Below are 25,074 nucleotides of genomic sequence, written 5' to 3' on the forward strand. Positions count from 1 at the left end.
AACCTGAAAAAAAACAGGAAAAGGCAAAAATTGAAGTAAAATTAACTCCAAAATTCAGAAACCTGCCAAGGACTGCCACTGAATCGGACATTGCTGAACGGAAGAGGGGGTGAGCAAGTGCACAGATCTCTCACTGTGCAGGCCGGAGCCTGTCGCGGTGCAGGCCGGAGCCTGTCGCGGTGCAGGCCGGAGCCTGTCGCGGTGCAGGCCGGAGCCTGTCGCTGTGCAGGCCGGAGCCTGTCGCTGTGCAGGCCGGAGCCTGTCGCGGTGCAGGCCGCAGCCTGTGGCTGTGCAGGCCAGAGCCTGTCGCGGTGCAGGCCGGAGCCTGTCGCGGTGCAGGCCGCAGCCTGTGGCTGTGCAGGCCAGAGCCTGTCGCGGTGCAGGCCGGAGCCTGTCGCGGTGCAGGCCGCAGCCTGTGGCTGTGCAGGCCGCAGCCTGTGGCTGTGCAGGCCGGAGCCTGTCGCGGTGCAGGCCGGAGCCTGTCGCGGTGCAGGCCGGAGCCTGTCGCGGTGCAGGCCGCAGCCTGTCGCGGTGCAGGCCGGAGCCTGTCATCGACAACGAGATTCAAGAGTCACAGAAATTTCAATCTGAACCCAGATGTGAAGCCCCTCCATGGGGCACATGGAAAATGTCCCTGAGTCTTCAACCCAGTGCTAAGGTTTAAGATCATTAATGAGGACAGTGTAGAGGGAGCTTTACTCTGTATCGAACCCCATACTGTACCTGTCCTGGGAGTGTTTGATGGGGTGACAGTGTAGAGGGAGCTTTACTCTGTATCTAACCCCGTGCTGTACCTGTCCTGGGAGTGTTTGATGGGGACAGTGTAGAGGGAGCTTTACTCTGTATCTAACCCCGTGCTGTACCTGTCCTGGGAGTGTTTGATGGGGGGACAGTGTAGAGGGAGCTTTACTCTGTATCTAACCCCGTGCTGTACCTGTCCTGGGAGTGTTTGATGGGGTGACAGTGTAGAGGGAGCTTTACTCTGTATCTAACCCCGTGCTGTACCTGTCCTGGGAGTGTTTGATGGGGGGACAGTGTCGAGGGAGCTTTACTCTGTATCTAACCCCGTGCTGTACCTGTCCTGGGAGTGTTTGATGGGGGGACAGTGTAGAGGGAGCTTTACTCTGTATCTAACCCCGTGCTGTACCTGTCCTGGGAGTGTTTGATGGGGACAGTGTAGAGGGAGCTTTACTCTATCTAACCCCGTGCTGTACCTGTCCGGGGAGTGTTTGATGGGGGACAGTGTCGAGGGAGCTTTACTCTGTATCTAACCCCGTGCTGTACCTGTCCTGGGAGTGTTTGATGGGGGACAGTGTCGAGGGAGCTTTACTCTGTATCTAACCCCGTGCTGTACCTGTCCTGGGAGTGATTGATGGGGATGTCAGATGGACTGCAAGCCCAGACCTGGAGCTGCTGAATGGGAATTCACTCTAATATTTACCTCGGTGTTGAAGGCAGCTGTGGTGATGCTGTTCTCCCTGAAACACAAAAACTGATGAGTTAAAACAGTGGCAATGCTGGAGGAAGCAGGTGACAGTAACTATCAGTGAGGCGAGAGGAACACTTGCCTTTTATACACAGAGTCTACACCCAGAAATGTCTCTGTGGTATTCAGTGTCTCTCCAATTAGTCGAGAGTTGTCACAGAATCCCTACAATGCGGAACCAAACCATTCGGCCCATCAAGTCTGTGCTGACAACAATCCCACTCAGGGCCTCTTCCCATAACCCGATGTATTTACCATGACACTAAAGGGTAATTTAGCATGGCCAATCCACCTAACCTACACATCTTTGGACACTAAGGGGCAATTTAGCATGGCCAATCCGCCTAACCTACACATCTTTGGACACTAAGGAGCAATTTAGCATGGCCAATCCACCTAACCTACACATCTTTGGACACTAAGGGGCAATTTAGCACGGCCAATCCACCTAACCATCTTTGGACACTAAGGGGCAATTTAGCATGGCCAATCCACCTAACCTACACATCTTTGGACACTAAGGGGCAATTTAGCATGGCCAATCCACCTAACCTACACATCTTTGGACACTAAAGGGTAATTTAGCATGGCCAATCCACCTAACCTACACATCTTTGGACACTAAGGGGCAATTTAGCACGGCCAATCCACCTAACCATCTTTGGACACTAAGGGGCAATTTAGCATGGCCAATCCACCTAACCTACACATCTTTGGACACTAAGGGGCAATTTAGCATGGCCAATCCACCTAACCTGCACATCTTTGGACACTAAGGGGCAATTTAGCATGGTCAATCCACCTAACCTACATATCTTTGGACACTAGGGGGCAATCTAGCATGACCAATCCTCCTAACCAATACTCAATGGACCTAATCACCTCTTCCTGCTGTGTAGCGATTCTATTACCCCCAGGTTTTGCTCTGACTGGGAGGTGGTTTACGAATAATGAAGACCTGGGGCTGGGGCGCGTGCGTTAATTCACTGACACTCGCAAAGTGTCCCCAGTCCGACCGCGACGGCTGATCTCGGTGCTGTACCTGCTCACGTTGTTTCGCCTGGCAAAGATCCGCAGGAGGAATTCTCCCTCCTGGTTCCTCTTGAACGTGGTGGGCACAATGACGTAGTCACCGGGAGGGAGCTGGAAACGCCTGGACACAGAGCGGCTGTTGATGTAATTGCCCGAATTGTAAGCTGGGTGGTTGTAACGGAAGAACCTCCTGCCAATGCGGGAAGGGTTGCTCCAAAACTGGAGAGAGAGGACGGATGAGAGGACGTCAGCGAGAAAGCTCACACGGCGGGAGCGTCCCGATTACCTGTGACCACTTTGGTTAAAGTTTATTGAGTAGTGTCGGCTTATTGCGTTACTGCGAAAATCCCCCAGTCGCCACCCTCTTGTTCAGAGGAGGGAGAATTCAGCACGGCTAAATTAGGCTAAAAAGCCTAACTTTCGGACTGTGGGAGGAAACCGGAGCACCCGGAGGAAACCCACGCAGACACGGGGAGAATGTGCAGACTTTGCCCAGACAGGGACCCGAGCCGGGAATCGAACCCGGCTCCCTGTGAGGCAGCAGTGCCAACCACCTCCTGTGCCAACCCATACGCGCAGACATTTTTGAACATCTACTTTGCCTTATGGGGATAGGTTGAGGGAGCTGGGCCTCTTCTCCCTGGAGAGACGAAGGTTGAGAGGCGACCTGATAGAGGTGTATAAGGTGTTGAGAGGTATAGATAGGGTGGATTCTCGGAGGCTATTTCCCAGGGCTGGAATGGTCGCTACGAGAGGACACAGGTTTAAGGTGCTGGGGAGCAGGTACAGAGGAGATGTCAGGGGTAAGTTTTTCACTCAGAGGGTGGTGAGTGAGTGGAATCGGCTGCCGTCAGTGGTGGTGGAGGCGAACTCGCTGGGGTCTTTTAAAAGACTTCTGGATGAGTACATGGGATCTAATGGGATTGGGATAGTTCTATGGCCTGGTAGGTATAGAACATAACAGAAAATTCAGATCCGACAAGTGTAAACTCCTCGTTGGACAAATAACTGCTTTCGGGAAGTTGTGTATCGTACACGTATTAGAACGTAGAACATTACAGTACAGGCCCTTCGGCCCTCGATGTTGCGCCGACCAGTGGAACCAATCTAATGACCCTCTAACCTAAACTATTCCAATGTTATCCATATGCCTATCCACTGACCATTTGAACGCCCTTAAAGTTGGCGAGTCCACAACTGCTGCAGGCAGGGCCTTCCACGCCCTTACTACCCTCTGAGTAAAGAACCTACCTCTGACACCCGTCCTATAATTACCACCCCTCAATTTAAAGCTATGTCCCCTCGTGTTAGCCATCACCATCCGAGGAAAAAGGCTCTCACTGTCCACCCGACCTAACCTATGGATACGATGGGCGTAACTTGCGGGCTGAAGGGCCTGTTTGTGCTGTCGTGTTCTATGCACTGTTACCAGTTTTGCAAATAAAGTATATTCTTGGGAGTTAAAAAGAAAAGGTGCAGAGATGTCACGATCCATCTGTGCACACCGTACCGTGATAACGGTGTCCGCTCTGCTCACGGGGCTGTGGGAGTGACATGGAGCCAAAGGAACAAAGGACCAGAGGTAGCGGTCGGCGCTATCCAAATTCAGGGTCTGGGGGAGAGGATGGGGGTTCCCGTTCGGCACAGCGCACCTGCCCTTGAAGCAACCCGGTGTAGCGTTGCCGGCGTCGGACTGGGGTAAACACAGTCGGAAGTCTCACAACACCAGCTTAAAGTCCAACAGGTTTTACTTGGTCGCAAAAGCCACGAGCAGAGTGTCATCATTATGGGGAGGAAACCCACGCAGACACGGGGAGAACATGCAGCCTCCGCACAGACAAGCCAGGTCCCTGGCGCTGTGAGGCAGCCGTGCGAACCGCCGTGGTTCTGGGGCATCAGTAGGTTATTAATTCCAGACGTCTTTCATTGAATTCTAACGCCAACGTCTGCCGTGGTGGGATTCGAACTCGGCTCCCCAGAACATTAGCTGAGTTTCTGGATAAATCATAGAAACCTTACAGTGCAGAAAGAGGCCCTTCGGCCCATTGAGTCTGCACCGAACACAATCCCACCCAGGCCCTACCCCCATATCCCTACATATTATACCCACTAATCCCTCTAACCTAAGCATCTTAGAGCACTAAGGGGCAATTTTAACGTGGCCAATCGACCTAACCCGCACACCTTTGGACTGGTAATAGTCTAGTGATAATATCACTGGGTCTTTGCCTCCCCTTGATACAGAAATTTTGACAGTGAAGATAGAAAGAAGCTGTTACTGTTGTATGCGGGAGGATTGAAGACACTCAATACACGGGGAGCTGTAATAAATACAGCTCCGTGTGTCACACGCTGTGTAATAAATACAGCTCCGTGTGTCACACGCTGTGTAATAAATACAGCTCCGTGTGTCACACGCTGTGTAATAAATACAGCTCCGTGTGTCACACGCTGTGTAATAAATACAGCTCCGTGTGTCACACGCTGTGTCATAAATACAGCTCCGTGTGTAACACACTGCGTAATAAATACAGCTCCGTGTGTCACACGCTGCGTAATAAATACAGCTCCGTGTGTCACACGCTGTGTAATAAATACAGCTCCGTGTGTCACACGCTGTGTAATAAATACAGCTCCGTGTGTCACACGCTGTGTAATAAATACAGCTCCGTGTGTCACACGCTGTGTAATAAATACAGCTCCGTGTGTCACACGCTGTGTAATAAATACAGCTCCGTGTGTCACACGCTGTGTAATAAATACAGCTCCCCGTGTAACACACAGTGTAATAAATACAGCTCCGTGTGTCACACGCTGTGTAATAAATACAGCTCCGTGTGTCACACGCTGTGTAATAAATACAGCTCCGTGTGTAACACACTGTGTAATAAATACAGCTCCCCGTGTAACACACAGTGTAATAAATACAGCTCCGTGTGTCACACGCTGTGTAATAAATACAGCTCCGTGTGTCACACGCTGTGTAATAAATACAGCTCCGTGTGTAACACACTGTGTAATAAATACAGCTCCGTGTGTCACACGCTGTGTAATAAATACAGCTCCGTGTGTCACACGCTGTGTAATAAATACAGCTCCGTGTGTCACACGCTGTGTAATAAATACAGCTCCGTGTGTCACACGCTGTGTAATAAATACAGCTCCGTGTGTCACACGCTGTGTCATAAATACAGCTCCGTGTGTAACACACTGTGTAATAAATATTTAAAGCGATTAACTTAACTACAGGAGGATATAATTTTCACACAGCGCGAGGTTAGGATCTGGAACTCATGCGAGTGTGCTGGAGAGAGATTATATCACAACTTTCCCAGGGAGATGGGATAAATATTTGGAGGAAAACACTTCTTGGGGAGTGAGCAGACGCTGAATACACTCTGCACAGAGCCAGCGGCCGACTAGACGGGCTGAGTGGTCTTCTGGTGTGCTGTAACCGTTTTATATTGAAGGCATTTTCGGGCCAGCTACATACCTGCTCTGGGATCTGTAAGAGAAAGACAGAGAGGTTAAAGTCCCACAAACCCCAACAACATAACACACTGCATAATGTATACAGCTCCGTGTGTAACACACTGCATAATGTATACAGCTCCGTGTGTAACACACTGCATAATGTATACAGCTCCGTGTGTCACACGCTGCGTAATAAATACAGCTCCGTGTGTCACACGCTGCGTAATAAATACAGCTCCGTGTGTCACACGCTGCGTAATAAATACAGCTCCGTGTGTCACACGCTGCGTAATAAATACAGCTCCGTGTGTCACACGCTGCGTAATAAATACAGCTCCGTGTGTCACACGCTGCGTAATAAATACAGCTCCGTGTGTCACACGCTGCGTAATAAATACAGCTCCGTGTGTCACACGCTGCGTAATAAATACAGCTCCGTGTGTCACACGCTGCGTAATAAATACAGCTCCGTGTGTCACACGCTGCGTAATAAATACAGCTCCGTGTGTCACGTGCTGCGTAATAAATACAGCTCCGTGTGTCACGCGCTGTGTAATAAATACAGCTCCGTGTGTCACACGCTGCGTAATAAATACAGCTCCGTGTGTAACACACTGCGTAATAAATACAGCTCCGTGTGTCACACACTGTGTAATAAATACAGCTCCCCGTGTAACACACTGTGTAATAAATACAGCTCCGTGTGTCACACACTGTGTAATAAATACAGCTCCGTGTGTCACACACTGTGTAATAAATATAGCTCCGTGTGTAACACACTGTGTAATAAATACAGCTCCGTGTGTCACACACTGTGTAATAAATATAGCTCCGTGTGTCACACACTGTGTAATAAATACAGCTCCGTGTGTCACACACTGTGTAATAAATACAGCTCCCCGTGTAACACACTGTGTAATAAATATAGCTCCGTGTGTAACACACTGTGTAATAAATACAGCTCCATGTGTAACACACTGCGTAATAAATACAGCTCCGTGTGTAACACACTGCGTAATAAATACAGCTCCGTGTGTAACACACTGTGTAATAAATACAGCTCCGTGTGTCACACACTGTGTAATAAATACAGCTCCCCGTGTAACACACTGTGTAATAAATACAGCTCCGTGTGTAACACACTGTGTAATAAATACAGCTCCGTGTGTAACACACTGCGTAATAAATACAGCTCCGTGTGTAACACACTGCGTAATAAATACAGCTCCGTGTGTAACACACTGCGTAATAAATACAGCTCCGTGTGTAACACACTGTGTAATAAATATAGCTCCGTGTGTCACACACTGTGTAATAAATACAGCTCTCTGTGTAACACACTGCGTAATAAATACAGCTCCGTGTGTCACACACTGTGTAATAAATACAGCTCTCTGTGTAACACACTGCGTAATAAATACAGCTCCGTGTGTAACGCACTGTGTAATACACAGATCTCTCTGTGTTACACTTTGTTCTACCAATTGCTTTTGGAGTTACTCACCGCATATACGAAGAACCCGATGTAAAGATATTCGCTTTTATCTTTTTGCCGCCGATATTTCTGCAGGAGTTCCACGGCGATTGTGCAGGCTACCTGAGGATCATCTGGGTCATCGTCTTGCTCCAGCAGCGTCAACCTGAACTGAGGGTTTATTGAGAATGTTGCTGGTGCAGGGGGTTGGTGGCGGGGGGGGAGAAACCAGGAGAGAAACAGAAAATAATCATTGGCGACTCAGTGCAGTGGGAAGCCGACCCAGACCCTCGAGCGGTTAGGGTCCAGAACGAGCTTGTTGAAGGCTGGAACCTTGCTGAAAGCAGCTGGAACGTCGCCTGGTGAAATTTACCTGCTCTTTGAGAGAGCTGGCACACGCAAAGCGGGCTGAATGTCACCCCGTTGTTGGTGAACCCATCCTCTGTTGCTATTTAAAGGGCGAAAAGCTGCAGCATGCTACGGTGCAGAGGGACCTGGGGGTCCTTGTGCATGAGTCGCAAAAACCCAGCCTGCAGGTGCAGCAGGTGGTCAGGAAGGCGAATGGGATGCTGGCCTTCATAGCGAGGGGGATTGAATATAAAAGTAGGGAGGTCTTGCTGCAGCTGTATAGGGCATTGGTGAGGCCGCAGCTGGAGTACTGTGTGCAGTTTTGGTCGCCGCACTTGCGCACGGATTTATTGGCCTTGGAGGGAGTGCAGAGGAGGTTTACTAGGCTGATACCGGAGTTGAGGGGGTTGGACTATGAAGAGAGACTGAATAAACTGGGTCTATACTCGCTGGAGTTTAGAAGGATGAGGGGGGAATCTTATAGAGATGTATAAGATAATGAAGGGGATGGATAGGGTAGAGGTAGAGAGATTCTTCCCGCTTAGAAAGGACAGCAGGACTAGAGGGCACAGCCTCAAGATAAGGGGGGGTGCAGTTTAGATCAGAGTTGAGGAGGAACTTCTTCACTCAAAAGGTGGCGAATCTCTGGAATTCTCTGCCCGTTGAAGTGGTGGAGGCTACCTCACTAAATATATTTAAGTCACGGGTAGATAGGTTTCTGATAGACAGGGGAATTAAGGGTTATGGGGAGCAGTGGGAAAGTGGAACTGATCCACTTCAGATCAGCCATGATCTTATTGAATGGCGGGGCAGGCTCGAAGGGCTAGATGGCCGACTCCTGCTCCTATTTCTTATGTTATGTTCTCCGAGTGTTGGCAGCTCTTAATGATTGCCATTCCTCGCCCCTGTCCAGCTGCATGATGTCCCATCTCTGTCTACACTCCAAATGGATTAGCCCCTCCGTTCTGTAACTCCCTGAACTACCCCTCCAGGGTGGTATTATCACCAGGACTATTAATCCAGAAACTCAGCTAACGTCCCGGGTTCGAATCCCGCCACAGCAGATGGTGGAATTTGAATTCAATTAAAAAAAAACTCTGGAATTAAGAATTTACTGATGGCCACGGAACATAGAACCCTACAGTGTAGAAACAGACCCATCGCGTCTGCACTGACCACAATCCCACCCAGGGCCTATCCCCATATCCCTACACATTTATCCACTAACCCCTCTAACCTACACATCCCGGGACGCTAAGGGGCAATTTTAGCCTGGCCAATCAACCTAATCTTTGGACAAACCATTGTCGATTGTCGGAAAAACCCATCTGGTTCGCTTTAGGGAAGGAAATCTGCCGTCCTTACCCTGTCTGGCCTACATAGAATCATAGAGTCACTATAGAAGGAGGCCATTTGGCCCATCGAGCCCACAGCAACCACAATCCCTCCCAGGCCCTATCCCCGTAACCCCACACATTTACCCCCCGACACTAAATGGCCAATCCGCCTAACCTGCACATCTTTGGACTGTGGGAGAAAACCAGAGCACGTGGAGGAAACCCACGTGGACACGAGGAGAATGTGTAAATCCCACACCGGCAGTCACCCAAGGCCGGAATTGAACCCGGCTCCCTGGTGATTCCCGTGAATGAACAGTGAGACAAATAGGCTTGCATTAACACCGCAATGAAGTTACGGTGAAAATCCCCCACGCTCCAGGGTAACAACCGAGGGAAAATTTTTAGCACGGCCAACGCATCTAACCAGTACGCCTCTCGGATTGTGGGAGGAAACCCACGCAGACACGGGGAGAACATGCAGACTCCGCACAGGCGGTGACCCAAGCCGGGAATCGAACCCGGGTCCCTGATGCTGTGAGGCAGCAGTGCTAACCCACTGTGCCACCCCGCCCAGAACTGTACACAATGTTCCAACTGAGGTCTGACTAGTGTCTGGTGTCAGTTCAGCATGACCTGCTTGTTCTTGAACTCTGTGCCCTTATTGTATTCAAAGTTTCAGCGGCTGCACTCTCCACCTAGCCTGCCACTTTCAATGACTTAATGGGTGGAACTTCCTGCTGCGTCTTTCCCAAAACTAGAAAATCCTGCCTGATGTTAATAAACCTTTGCACTTTAGATGGACAAAACAAGGTAGAACGTACAGGGTAAATGGTAGGACACTGAGAGTGCAGTAGGGCAGAGGGATCTGGGTATACATAGTTCCCTAAAAGTGGCGTCACAGGTAGATAGGGTCGTAATGAGTGCTTTCGGTACATTGCCCTTTATAAATCAAAGTATTGAGTATGGAATGTTATGGTGAGGTTGTCTAAGACATTGGTGAGGCCAAATTTAGAGGATTGTGTACAGTTTTAGAATCATAGAGCCCTACAGCGCATTAGAGGCCCATCGAGTCTGCACCAAACACAATCCCACCCAGGCCCTACCCCCATATCCCTACATATTATACCCACTAATCCCTCTAACCTACACATCCCTAGATACTAAGGGGCAATTTCTTAGCATGGCCAATCAACCTAACCCGCACATCTTTTGGTCACCTAATTACAAGAAGGATGTAAATAAGGTTGAAAGAGTGCAGAGAAGGATGTTGCCGGGACTTGAGAAACTGAGTTACAGAGAAAGGTTAGGACTTTATTCCCTGGAGCGTAGAAGAATGAGGGGAGATTTTGATAGAGGTGTATAAGATTTTGATGGGTATAGATAGAGTGAATGCAAGCAGGCTTTTTCCACTGAGGCTAGGGGAGGAAAAAAAACTAGAGGGCATGGGTTAAGGGGGAAAAGTTTAAAGGGAATATTGGGGGGAGTTCTTCACGCAGGGAGTGGTGGGAGTGTGGAATGAGCTGCTGGATAAATGCGGGGTCACTTTTAACATTTAAGAAAAACTTGGACAGCTACATGGATGAGAGGGGTGTGGAGGGATATGGTCCAAGTGCAGGTCAGGCAGAGAAATGGGTTGGCACAGACAAGAAGGGCCAAAAGGCCTGTTTCTGAGCTGTAATGTTCTATGGTTGGTGTCCCATCAGACTACAAGATATAGACTAGGCCACTCAGCCCATCGAGTCTGCCCCTCCATTCAATCACGGCTGATATTTTTCTCATCCCCATTCTCCTGCCTTTTCCCCGTAACCTCTGATCCCCCTTATTGATCAAGAACCTACCTATCTCTGTCTTAAAGACACTCAATGACCTCCACAGCCCTCTGTGGCAAAGATTCACCACTCTCTGGCTGAAGAAATTCCTCCTCATCTCTATTTTAAAGGAGGTTCCTTCACTCTGAGGTTGTGCCCTCGAGTTCTAGTCTCTCCCACATCCACTCTATCCAGGCTTCTCAGTATTCCATGAATTTCGGTTAGATTCCCCCCTCATCCTTCTAAACTCCACAGATTCAGACTCCTCAACCCGTCATTCCAGGGATCAATTCCTGTGAACCTCCTCTGGACCCTTTCCAAGGCCGACACATCCTTCCTTAGATACGGGACCCAAAACTGCTCACAATATTCCAAATGGGGTCTGACCAGAGCCTTATACAGCCTCAGAAGTACATCCCTGCTCTTGTATTCTAGCCCTCTAGACACGAATGCTAATATTTGCCTCCCTAACTGCTCACTGAACCTACATGCCCCACCCACTGCGATTCCCATGGAGAGCGAGGTGGAAAATTCTGCTCATTTTTTGGATATTTTTAAGACTAAACTGGATAGGTTCTTAATTACCAAGTACACGTTGATTCCAGAGTTGAGACAAGAGACTGAGTAGACTAGGGCTATACTCATTGGAATTCAGAAGAATGAGGGGAAATCTTATAGAGTATGTGTAGAGTATAGGGCTAACGGTAGGACTCTGAATAGTGTTGATGAACAGAGGGATCTGGGTGTATGTGTACAAAGGTCCCTGAAAGTTGGGAATCAAGTAGATAAGGTAGTTAGGAAGGCATACGGTGTCTTGGCGTTTATTGGCAGGGGGATTGAATTTAGGAGCCGCAACGTCATGTTGCAACTGTACAAAACTCTGGTGCGTCCGCACTTGGAGTATTGTGTGCAGTTCTGGTCCCCACATTATAGGAAGGATGTGGAGGCATTGGAGAGGGTGCAGAGGAGGTTTACCAGGATGTTGCCTGGTATGGAGGGAAGGTCCTATGAGAAGAGACTGAGGGATTTGGGGTTGTTTTCGTTAGAAAGAAGGCGGCTAAGAGGGGACCTTATTGAAACATATAAGATGATTAGAGGTTTAGATAGGGTGGACAGTGATAGCCTCGGATGGAGAAAGCTAGCACGAGGGGGCATAGCTTTAAATTAAGGGGTGGTAGATATAGGGCGGATGTCAGAGGTAGGTTCTTTACCCAGAGGGTGGTGAGGGATTGGAATGCCCTGCCTGCTGCAGTTGTAGATGTGCCTAGTTTGGGGGCGTTTAAGAGATCCATGGATAGGTTTATGGATGGAAAGGGATTGGTTTAGGTTAGAGGGTCATTGCTTTTTAACTGGTCGGCGCAACATCGTGGGCCGAAGGGCCTGTTCTGCGCTGTAATGTTCTATGGAACATATAAGATTATGAAGGGAATAGATCAGATAGAAGCGGGGAGGTTGTTTCCACTGGCGGGGAACTAGGGGGCATGGCCTCAAACTAAGGGGGAGCAGATTTAGGACTGAGTTGAGGAGGAACTTCTTCACACAAAGGGTTGTGAATCTGTGCAATTCCCTGCCCAGTTGGGGCTCCCTCACTGAATGTTTTTAAGGCAAAGATAGATAGATTTTTGAACAGTAAAGGAATTAAGGGGAGCGGGCGGGTAAGTGGAGCTGAGTCCACGATGAGATCAGCCACGGTTTTGTTGAACGGTGGAGCGGGCTCGAGGGGCCTCCTCCTGCTCCTAGTTCGCCCATTTGTTTTGCATTCCTGCGTATCCCACGAAAGCACAAAGAACTTCTCCTTAGCACTCGCGGAAACATCAGCCACAGGTTGGAGCCTGTTCAAGGAGTGTAGCATTAACTGTTTGGTTAAGAAGCGAATGCAGAGAAGTGTGAAGTGATTCACTTTGATTGGAAGAATGCAGAGAGGCAGCGTAAAAGAAAGTCTGCGGCGCAGTGGCACGGTGGTTAGCACTGCTGCCTCACAGCACCGGGGTCCCAGGTTCAATTCCGGCCTCGGGTCATTGGACATAAGAAATAGGAGCAGGAGTAGGCCATCCAGCCCTTCGAGCCTGCCCCACCATTCAATAAGATCATGGCTGATCTGTCGTGGCTCAGTTCCACATTCCCGCCCTCTCCCCATAACCCTTAATCCCCTCTCTTATCAAAAACCCATCAACCCGTGTCTTAAAAATATTTAGCGAGGCAGCCTCCACCACTTCAACGGGCAGAGAATTCCAGAGATTCACCACCCTTTGAGTGAAGAAGTTCCTCCTCAACTCCGTTCTAAACCGCCCCCCCCCCTTTATCTTGAGGCTGTGCCCCTTAGTCCTACTGTCCTTTCTGAGCGGGAAGAGTCTCTCCACCTCTATCCTATCCATCCCATTCATCATCTTATACGTCTCAATGAGATCTCCCCTCATTCTTCTAAACTCTAACGGGTACAAGCCTAGTTTATTCAGCCTCTCCTCATAGTTCAACCCCCTCAACTCTGGAATCAGCCTAGTAAACCTCCTCTGCACTCCCTCCAAGGCCAAAATATCCTTGCGTAAGTGCGGCGACCAAAACTGCACACAGTCATTGTGGAGTTTGCACATCCTCCCCGTGTCTGTGTGGGTTTCCTCCCACAGTCCAAAGATGTGTGGGTTAGGTTGATTGGCCATGCTAAATTGATCCCAGTGTTAGGGGGATTAACAGGTAAATATGTGGGGTTATGGGAATAGGGCCTGGGTGGGATTGTGGTTGGTACAGACTCGATAGGCCAAATGGCCTCCTTCTGTATTGTAGGGATTCTATGATACTAACTCATAGTGTGTGTGTGTGTGTGTGGGTGTGTGTGGGTGTGTGTGGGTGTGTGGGGTGGGGGGGCAGCGCAGGACAGAGTCGAGAGGGAGGAACTGTTCCCCCTCTGGCAGGAGGTCCCAGAATGCGAGAGACACAGATGGGAGGGAATGGGGCGCGAGGAGAAACCTTTCCACTGGGTGAGTGCTGGTATTGGGAATGGCTGCCCCAGGGGGGAGGCAGGATCGATGGGGGCTTTTGAGAGTTTTATTAATTGTGTGGGGAGACGGGGAGAAAGTGGGGGAGGGAGGGAGGGCACTGTCAGAGAACCCACACAGACACGATGGGCTGAAGTGCCACGCCCTGTGTTGTAACCATTCTGTGATACCATAACGAGCGTCTTTGATTTGATTTATTATTGTCACACGTATTGGGATAGAGTGAAAAGTATTGTTTCTTGCGTGCTATACGGAGAAAGCATACCGTTCATAGAGTACAGTAGGGGAGAAGGAAAGGAGAGGGTGCAGAACATAGTGTTAGAGGGTGGGAATGTGTTGGGGGAATTTACTCACTGCTTGTACAATCTACCACAGTGTCGACAGTAAGGAATCTCACAACACCAGGTTAAAGTCCAACAGGTTTACTTGGTAGCAAACGCGCTTTCGGGGCTCTGCCATTTGTCAGGCGAGTCGGGAGTTCTGTTCACACACAGGACATATAAAGGCAGACGCTCAGCTTACAGGATACTGATTAGAATGCGAGTCTTTACACCTAATCAAGTCTTAAAAGTGCAGACAATGCAAGTGGAGGTAGCATTAAGCATAGATTAACGAGATGTGCATTGCCCCCAGGCATGACAGTCAGTGAGATTTTGCAAGCCCAGGCAAGTCATAGACTTTACAAATAGTGTGACATGAATCCAAGACCCTGGTTGAGGCCGTCCTCATGTCTGCAGAACTTGGCTATCTATCTGTAGCCCCCCATGACTTGCCTGGGCTTTCCACGTCTCACTTACTGTCCTGTCTGGGGACAATTCACATCTCTTTAACCTGCGCTTCATGCTATCTCCACTCACATTGTCTGCACCTTTAAGACTTGATTAGGTGTAAAGGCTCACGTTCTAATCGATATTCTGTAATGTGAGTGTGGTGTGTTTATATATGCCCTGTTTGTGATCAGAACTCCCCACTCACCTGATGAAGGGGCAGAACCCCGAAAGTTAGTGGCGTTTACTACCAAATAAACCTGTTGGACTTTAACCTGGTGAGACTTCTCACTGTGCTTATCCCAGTCCGATGCTGGCATGCCCACATCGTGACTACCATCGTTGACACCCAGTCATCCCTGCGCATCATTTCTGCATCGTATCAAGCTTTGACTTGTGTTGTGTAATTGTGTGGAAACACATCTCTCTCTTTAGCAACCTAACTGCGTGCCCAGATCCAACTCCCCAGAGGGTAGGGCGCAGAGTGTGTGACCGACTCCTCCCAAACTCCCTACAATGCCCCAATTCAGACACCCAAGTGTTGCCTCAACATGTAACACCCCCTCGATCCAGAAGGTTGGGATTTCAGTGCCCAACCTGGAGGGTTAGTGGCTGGCATATTTCCGACTGACAGTGCAGGGCAACACTGCCAAAATGTCAAACTTTGGAAGTATCCGTCCTTCTTCGGAAGTATCCGTCCTTCTTCAGGCAGAGATTGAGAACAGCCCCCTCCCCCCGGGGCACTGTTGTAAAGCACAGGGGTTCTCCCAAGTATTCTGACCAATCTCTATCCCACAACCCACATCATTAGGGTGGCCAATCCTTCAGCATTGGCCTGGAGCCTCTGGGAATTGAAGAACTCTCTCCCAGGACACTGCTGTGTCCAACCCTGGAGGGGGAAAAAATCATCTGGACACGAGAAAAGGATTTTTTCCTCCAATATTTCTCTTCACCAGATAGAAAAATGTTGAAAAATGCTGATTGGCTGACAGTCCAGCATCACCCAACTGGGTAATGAGTTTCTGTGCTTTCCGATTGGTGTAGGAAGGCCATATATCACAAGAATGGATGTGTTGGCCAACTAATGGCTGGAGTGTGGTGGGGGCTGGGAGGTTTGAACCTCCAAGACATTTACTTGAAGTTGGCACAGTGGCACAGTGGGTTAGCACTGCTGCCTCACAGCACCAGGGACCCAGGTTCAATTCTGACCTTGGTGATTGTCTGTGTGGAGTCTGCACGTTCTCCCCGTGTCTGCATGGGTTTCCTCCGGGCGCTCCGGTTTCCTCCCAGTCCAAAGGTGTGCGGGTTAGGTGGATTGGCCATGCTAAATTGCCCCCTTAGTGTCTAAAGATATGCAGGTTAGATGGATTAGCCATGCTAAATTTCCTCTTGATGTCCAAAGATGTGCAGGTTAGGGGGATTGGCCATGTTAAATTGCCCCTTGGTGTCCAAAGATGTGCAGTTTAGGTGGATTGGCCATGCTAAATTGCCCCTTAGTGTCCAAAGATGTACAGGTTAGGTGGATTGACCATGCTAAATTGCCCCTTAGTGTCCAAAGATGTGTAGGTTAGGTGGATTGGCAATGCTAAATTGCCCCTTAGTGTCCAAAGATGTGCAGTTTAGGTGGATTGGCCATGCTAAATTGCCCCTTAGTGCCTGGGGGGATTGGCAGGGTAAATACGTGAGGTTCCGGGGATCGGTCCTGGGTGGGATTGTTGTTGGTACAGGCTGGATGGGCTGAATGGCCTCCTCCTGCACATAGCAATTCTATCCTATGATTCTACATTTAAATGTCTCAAAGTTGGCAAGAAGTGTCCTATAAACATTCTTTCACAATAAGTTGCACAAAGCTCTGGAACAAAACCCAGCAGGTCTGGCAGCTTTTGTGGAGTGATTAACAGATTAATGAGATCTTTCCTCAATATTGTATCTTTCCTGCACATTTGGAGCATTGCCCGTTTTATATTAACAGAAATCAGGGAGACGGTTGGCACTTTGCCACTCTGATGTCTGTGTTGGCCAAAGGTCTCATAGCTTCCTTCTTGCTCCGTTTTCTTCTCTCCCCGCTCCTCGTCACACTTGCCTTCTCAGTTTAAGTCCTCATTCTTAGAGACTGGGGAGACGTTGGCCTAGTGGTACTATCGCTAGGCTATTAACCCAGAAACTCAGCTAATGCTTTGGGGACTTGGGTTCGAATCCCGCCACGGCAAATGGGGGAATTTAAACTCAATTTTTCTTAGAAAAATCTACTGATAACCATGAAACCATTGTCGGAAAAATCCATCTGGTTTACTAATGTCTCTTTAGGGAAGGAAATCTGCCGTCCCTATTTGGTCTGGCCTACATGTGATTCCAGAGACACATATGAATGAATAAAAAAAAATAGTAATAAATAGTACAGCACAGAAAAGGCCCTTCAGCCCATCAAGTCTGCACCAACAATAACTACCCCTAAAGTCGCACTAATCCCATTTTTACCACAATTGTCCCACATCCCTGAATATTATATTTCAAGTGCTCATCCAAATATTTTTCGTAGTGTTCCCAGCGTCCACTACCATCCCAGGCAGCGCATTCCAGGTTCCCACTACCCTCTGAGTGAAAAATGTTTTCTCAAATCCCCTCTGAATCTGCTGGCCCTTAACCCATAACTACACCCCCTTGTGATTGACCCCTCAACCAAGGGGAGCAGCTCCTCCCTGCTCACCCTGTCCAAGCCCCTCATAATGTCCGGGGACGGAGCAGAAAGGCCCGAGATCATCAGGCGTCCAGATCACCAAAAACCTGTCCTGGCTCCCCCCCCCATCTCCCCCAACCCCATGCCGACACTATAGTTAAGAAAGCCCCACCTCTACTTTCTCAGAAGACTAAGGAAATTTGGCAATGTCCGCTATGACTCTCACCAACTTTTACAGATGCGCCAGAGAAAGCATTCTTTCCGGTTGTATCACAGCTTGGTATGGGCACCTGCTCTGCCCAAGACCGCAAGGAACTACAAAAGGGTCATGAATGTAGCCCAGTCCATCACGCAAACTAGCCTCCCAACCATTGACTCTGTCTACACTTCCCACTGCCTTGGCAAAGCAGCCAGCATAATTAAGGACCCCACACACCCCGGACATTCTCTCTTCCACCTTCTTCCAACGGGAAAAAGATACAAAAGTCTGAGGTCACACACCAACTGACTCAAGAACAGCTTCTTCCCTGCTGCCATCAGTCTTTTGAATGGACCTACCTCGCATTAAGTTGATCTTTCTCTAGCTATGACTGTAGCACTACATTCTGCACTCTCTCGTTTCCTTCTCTATGAATGGTATGCTTTGTCTGTATAGCGTGCAAGAAACAATATTTTTCACTGTATGTTAGTACATGTGACAATAATAAATCCAATCAAATCAAGTTACGCGCCTCAATCATGTCCCCCCCTCAGCTTTCTCCGCTCCGGAGAAAACAATCCAAGCTTATCCAGTCTCTCCGTATAGCTCAAACGTTCCATCCCAGGCAACATCCTAGTGAATCCCCTCTGTATCCCTCCGAATGCTTCCTATAGTGAGGTGACCAGAACAGCGCACTGTACCCCAGCTGTAGCCTAACCATGGCCTGGGCGATTTCTCACTCTGTAAATTCCTGTCGTCTCTGAGATCACTGTATTTCTGTGTGTCATAGAATCATAGAGCCCTACAGTGCAGATAGAGGCCCTTCGGCCCATCAAGTCTGCACCGAATACAATCCCACCCAGGCCCTACCCCCATATCCCTACATATTTTACCCACTAATCCCTCTAACCTAAGCTTTCCAGAACACTAAGGGGCAATTTTAGCATGGCTAATCAACATCCTACCACGGCACAGTAGCACAGTGGGTTAGCACTGCTGCTTCACAGCTCCAGGGTCCTGGGTTCGATTCCCGGCTCGGGTCACTGTCTGTGTGGAGTTTGCACATTCTCCTCGTGTCTGTGTGGGTTTCCTCCGGGTGCTCCGGTTTCTTCCCACAGTCCAAAGATGTGCGGGTTAGGTTGATTGGCCGTGCTAAGAAGTTGCCCCTTAGTGTCCAGGGATGCTTGGATTAGTGGGTATAATATGTAGGGATATGGGGGTGGGGCCTGGGTGGGATTGTACTCGATGGGCCGAAAGGCCTCTTTCTGCACTGTAGGGTTCTATGGTTCTAACCTGCACATCTTTGGACTGTGGGAGGAAACGGGAGCACCCGGAGGAAACCCACACAGACACGAGGAGAATGTGCAAACTCCACACAGACAGTGACCCGAGCCGGGAATCGAACCCAGGACCCTGGAGCTGTGAAGCAGCAATGCTAACCACTGTGCCACCCGGTGACCGAGCTTGTGTTGCCGGCTTCTGCACAGTGTAGGCCGAGGTGGAGTCTGATGGGACGCTCTCCAATTCTGGTCATCCCTTCGGCCCATCGAGTCTGCACCGAACACAATCCTACCCCCATATCCCTACATATTTTACCCGCTGATCTCTCTAACCTAAGCATCTTAGGACACTAAGGGGCAATTTCTTAGCACGGCCAATCAACCTAACCCGCACATCTTTGGACTGTGGGAGGAAACTGGAGAAAACCCACACAGACATACTTTCTAAGAGCCCCATCAACCTCAAACCCCAGAATTTCCACCCTAAATCTCTCCAACAAATCTCTCAAAAAACAACTCTCCGACACACACAACACTTGAAAATCCATCCCAGCCTCCGGAAACACACAAACCCCCAACCTCACAGCCTCCTAACACACACCACTTCAATAACCACCTCCCCCCAAACCCCCCAACTATCTAAAATACAACAAAAGCAGACCATCATTCTGTTTCCTTTCATTACCTCCCCCCACCCCCCCACCTACTCCCCGTCTTCTGCATAGCGGGGGGTACCTCCCCAAACAGGGGGAAAAACTAACACGAATTCTAATAATTTTTCAGAAGAGGAAAGATCCAGGAAGTAAGAAGATAAGAAGCCACAAGATTAGAGCAGGGGGGGCAACCAGGGTTGGACGTTTAAAAGCAGCGAGGTTACGTTGCAGCTGTATAAGATGCTGGCGAGGAGCGCTGTGTACAGTTTTGGTCTCCTTACTTGAGAAAGGATAGACTGGCACTGGAGGGGGTGCAGAGGAGGTTCACTAGGTTGATTCCGGAGTTGAGAGGGTTGGCTTTTGAGGAGAGACCGAGTACATAAGAACATAAGAAATAGGAGCAGGAGTAGGCCATCTGGCCCTTCGAGCCTGCCCCGCCATTCAATAAGATCATGGCTGATCTGTCGTGGCTCAGTTCCACCTTCCCGCCCTCTCCCCATAACCCTTAATCCCCTCTCTTATCAAAAACCCATCAACCCGTGTCTTAAAAATATTTAGCGAGGCAGCCTCCACCACTTCAACGGGCAGAGAATTCCAGAGATTCACCACCCTTTGAGTGAAGAAGTTCCTCCTCAACTCCGTTCTAAACCGCCCCCCCTTTATCTCGAGGCTGTGCCCCCTAGTCCTACTGTCCTTTCTGAGCGGGAAGAGTCTCTCCACCTCTATCCTATCCATCCCATTCATCATCTTATACGTCTCAAATGAGATCTCCCCTCATTCTTCTAAACTCTAACGAGTACAAGCCTAGTTTATTCAGCCTCTCCTCATACATAATAATGTATCTGTAGATTATTGGAATTAGCAGTGTAGAGGATTTACCCATTTCAAAATGGAATAATTTCAAAGTTCACATTTTAGGGAGTGGAAATCAAGAATCTGAAACAAAGCGTTTCCATTATGATTACTAAGCAATTGTATTTTTTTTAATATAAAATGTCACTAACGAGATAAAGAAAGCTCATGCTTCACAGATTGCCGGCCAGATAATCACTTTAGACGACTATATTGTGGCAAAGATTGAATAAGTCATTCACAAAGTGCTTGCATTGTTGACCAAAATTATTCTTTTATCTTAAATTCTGTCTTCAATTTTAAATATAGACTGGAGCTATACTCATTGGAATATAAAAGAATGAAGGGAGATCTTATAGAAACATGTAAGATTACGAAGGGAACAGTTAAGATAGAAGGAGGGAAGTTGTTTCCACTGGTGGATGAAACTAGAACTAGGGGGTATGGCCTCAAAATAAGGGGGAGCAGATTTAGGACTGAGTTGAGGAGGAACTTCTTCACCCAAAGGGTTGTGAACCTGTGGAATTCCCTGCCCAGTTGGGGCTCCCTCATTGAATGTTTTTAAGGCAAGGATAGATACATTTTTGAACAGTAAAGGAATTAAGGGTGAGCGGGGTGGCTAGGTGGAACTGAGTCCACAAAAAGATCAGCCAAGATCTTATGGAATGGCGGAGCAGGCTCGAGGGGCCAGATGACCTGGGCGGCACGGTGGTTAGCACTGCTGCTTCCCAGCTCCAGGGCCCCGGGTTCGATTCCACACTGTCCGTGTGGAGTTTGCACATTCTCCTCGTGTCTGTGTGGGTTTCCTCCCACAGTCCAAAGATGTGCGGGTTAGGTTGATTGGCCGTGTTGAAATTGCCCCTTACTGTCCTAAGATGCGTAGGTTAGAGGGATTAGTGGGTAAAATATGTCGGGATATGGGGGTAGGGCCTGGGTGGGATTGTGTTCGGTGCAGACTCGATGGGCCGAAGGGTCTCTTTCTGCACTGTAGGGTTTCTATGATTCTGTGACCTATTCCTGCTCCTAGTTCTTATGACGTGAGCTGAGAGAAAAGTCCTCTCTCTGTCCCACCCCAGAAAATCTCCCCTCCACCTCATGGCGCTACTCAGAACCTATCTTTCGACCAGTTGTCTTGACCTTAAGGAGGACAATCTGCATTTTAAAAAAACGCCTCAAATAAAGAGAAAATTTCCAAGAGCGTGATTAAACAAAACTTGGCACTGAGATACAGCTGGAGATATCGTAGAATGGAATCATAAAACCCCTACAGTGCAGAACGAGGCCATTCGGCCCATTGAGTCTGTACTGACAACAATACCTGAGCTGTGGCCTAACCATCACTCTGTACAGGCCCAACATTACCTCCTTGCTCTTATACTCTGTCCCACATACCCTCTTCAAGGCAAGTGTTGAATGCATTCATCCAGACCTGTCCTACCCCCTCTGCCACTCTGGGCATTGCCCCAACCCCCCTTGTCTGGGTCTCGCCATCTCGGAACAGCCGACGCCCCTCACCGATGGGGTCAGAGAGCTTGCGCCGGCACATGCCCCCGCCACCCGTCGTGCCCCTACCTTCATTGGGGGTCCCACCAGCGCTGATGCCCGCCACCCATCTGCCCTCGTGTGAGGTGATCGTCCAGTCGCAGGGGGTGCTGTGGTGGCAGAGGGGCTGCATGCTGCACAGCTCGATTTCAGAAAAGTTCTCCACCAGGGTGTCCGCTGGTATCCTGCGGGGGGGGGGGGGGGGGGCGGGGGGGGGGGGGCGGGGGGGGGGGGCGGGGGGGGGGGGGGGGGGGGGGGGGGGGCGGGGGGGGGGGGGCGGGGGGGGGTGTTGGGGGTATGGAGGTGCAGGGGGGAGAGGGGAGGGGTGCGGGGGGCAGGGGTGCAGGGTGCGGGGGGCGGGGGGCAGGGGTGCAGGGTGCGGGGGGCAGGGTGCAGGGTGCAGGGGTGCAGGGGGCAGGGGTGCAGGGTGCGGGGGGCAGGGTGCAGGGTGCAGGGGTGCAGGGGGCAGGGTGCGGGGTGCAGGGGTGCAGGGTGCGGGGGGCACGGTATGGGGTGCAGGGTGCGGGGTGCAGGGGTGCAGGGTGCGGGGGGCAGGGTATGGGGTGCAGGGTGCAGGGGTGCAGGGTGCAGGGGTGCAGGGGGGAGGGGGGCAGGGTGCAGGGGGAGGGGGGCAGGGGGAGGGGTGCGGCATTCAGCGGGAAGAGGTGTGAGGGGGGGAGTGTGGAGAGCAGGGGGAAGGGTGTGGGTTGCAGGGGTGAGGGGGGGTGGGGGTGAGTGAGACACAAAGTGAAAGGTCAGAGAGTGGGGGCAACAATCCTTGATCCAGATGCCTCTCAAAATCCACAACAAATCCCGAATTTCCTGAATTCAGAGAGTTCCCCGGACGGGACAAAGGCAATATTGACATCAAGGTGAATACTGTGCAGTTATAGACACAAATATTTAGAACTTCAAAAAGATTTGAGATTTACTATTTCAGATAGATACAAATCTCGGGAATGGTCAGGAATGTATTGGGAACGAGCCAGAGAGTTTCTCCAAGGGACAATGGAACCACTCCCTGTTCTTTCAGACAAGGTAACAGAATCCAAACACTGACTGTCATCTCCAGTAAAGGCCAGGGAATATGATATCGCTACAAAATACCGGGAATAACTACCTGGACCCAGGCTAGTGAATTCCATGCGTGTGTGTACGTGTCTGTATGTGCCTGTGTATGTGCAAATGTGTCTGAGCGAGCGTGTGTGTGAATGTGTGAGTGCACACGAGTGTGCGCGAGTGCGGGTGTGCGAGTGGGGGTGCGCGAGTGTGTGCGTGTGCGTGAACATGTGTGTGCATGCTAGTGTGAGTGTGTGTGTGTGAATGTGTGTGTGCGTTTGTGCGTGCACGTGGGTGTGCGCGCATGCTAGTGTGTGTGTGTGTGTATGTGAGTGTGAGTGAGTGAGTGTGTGTGAGTGTGAGTGTGAGTGTGTGAGCTCTAAGGAAACTCAGTTGGACCTTCTCCACTCTGAAAGCGTGTGACATGGAACCTGAAGCAGGGCCCCTGCAAAAACAGCCACCTTTTTGCAGGATATCTCAGAACTCTCTCTCTCTGACTGTGGAAGGCAACTAGCCAGCGAGGAATAGACAAAGGTTCACAGCTGGAAAAAAGAGCTGACCAAAACCTGAATCAAAAACCAGGCCTCCCAGACATAGCTCAGAAACCTCAGCCACTTCTCTATCACCTCATCCTCTGCCTGTGGCCATTCACAGAGTGACACTGAGGGCTGGATATTCCTCTCTAGTGGCATCACACTCTGTGCCAAGTCGATATTCAATTCTATCATAGGTTCCCTACCGTGCAGAAGGAGGCCATTTGGCCCACTGGATCTGCACTGACCCTCTGACAGAGCATTCTACCAAGGCCCTATCCCCTAACTCCACGTGTCTACCTGGCTAATCCATCGAACCCACACATCTTTGGACACTAAGGGCCAATTTAGCATGGCCAATCCACCTAACCTACACATCTTTGGATACTAAGGGGCAATTTAGCATGGCCAATCCACCTAACCTACACATCTTTGGATACTAAGGGGCAATTTAGCATGGCCAATCCACCTAACCTACACATCTTTGGATACTAAGGGGCAATTTAGCATGGCCAATCCACCTAACCTACACATCTTTGGATACTAAGGGGCAATTTAGCATGGCCAATCCACCTAACCTACACATTTTTGGACACTAAGGGGCAATTTAGCATGGCCAATCCACCTAACCTGCACATCTTTGGACACTAAGGGGCAATTTAGCATGGCCAATCCACCTAACCTGCACATTTTTGGACACTAAGGGGCAATTTAGCATGGCCAATCCACCTAACCTGCACATCTTTGGACACTAAGGGGCAATTTAGCATGGCCAATCCACCTAACCTACACATCTTTGGACACTAAGGGGCAATTTAGCATGGCCAATCCACCTAACCTGCACATCTTTGGACACTAAGGGGCAATTTAGCATGGCCAATCCACCTAACCTGCACATCTTTGGACACTAAGGGGCAATTTAGCATGGCCAATCCACCTAACCTACACATCTTTGGACACTAAGGGGCAATTTAGCATGGCCAATCCACCTAACCTGCACATCTTTGGACACTAAGGGGCAATTTAGCATGGCCAATCCACCTAACCTGCACATCTTTGGACACTAAGGGACAATTTAGCATGGCCAATCCACCTAACCTACACATCTTTGAAGTGTGGGAGGAAACTGGAGCATCCGGAGGAAACCCACGCAGACACGGGAAGAACATGCAGACTCTGCACACTGACCCAATGCCGGACGGCAAAACTTGTGGTCTATTTGACCGCAGGGGTCATCACGGCAGATTGTCCACGGACAGGTGCTGGATAGCAGTCAGGAGCGCCCACCGAGCCACTCCTATCCCTATCCCAGGCCTCTGAGGAAACTGGGCTGAAGCCAACTGGAGCTAAACGTTGGATCTTCACTTATGCAGAGTTTCCTGGTCTTATCTCACACTGCCTGACCCCCTCGACTGGCAGAGTTCTCCATCACACCCTCCCCGCACAACCCACCAGTGCAACAGTCGCACCGATTTACAGGCATCCCCGTACTGAGCCAGCGGACACCTCTGCACAGAGAAGCCATAGGAGAATCAGAGCAAACCAAGACTCGGTTCA

General features: G+C 49.8%; 1 protein-coding gene across 1 annotated transcript in view; it reads right to left on the reverse strand.

The window, feature by feature from the left end:
• The window catches only part of LOC145362156 (calpain-8-like), a 70,928-nt gene that overhangs the window by 10,374 nt on the left and 35,480 nt on the right, over nt 1–25,074 (reverse strand). Inside the window, exons 9-16 of the mRNA XM_080218205.1 lie at nt 21,956–22,110; nt 7,497–7,660; nt 5,810–6,023; nt 4,171–4,211; nt 4,007–4,059; nt 2,529–2,777; nt 1,442–1,478; nt 1–3 (exon numbers count right to left, since the gene is read on the reverse strand). The exon at nt 1–3 is cut by the window's left edge and continues 66 nt beyond it. Coding sequence (XP_080074331.1) covers nt 1–3; nt 1,442–1,478; nt 2,529–2,777; nt 4,007–4,059; nt 4,171–4,211; nt 5,810–6,023; nt 7,497–7,660; nt 21,956–22,110 — 916 coding nt within the window. The remainder of the gene's footprint in view (nt 4–1,441; nt 1,479–2,528; nt 2,778–4,006; nt 4,060–4,170; nt 4,212–5,809; nt 6,024–7,496; nt 7,661–21,955; nt 22,111–25,074) is intronic.

Source organism: Carcharhinus amblyrhynchos, unplaced genomic scaffold (genome assembly GCF_965287045.1).
Source record: "Carcharhinus amblyrhynchos unplaced genomic scaffold, sCarAmb.v2.hapA scaffold_37, whole genome shotgun sequence".
In the NCBI taxonomy this organism is placed as follows: domain Eukaryota; kingdom Metazoa; phylum Chordata; class Chondrichthyes; order Carcharhiniformes; family Carcharhinidae; genus Carcharhinus; species Carcharhinus amblyrhynchos.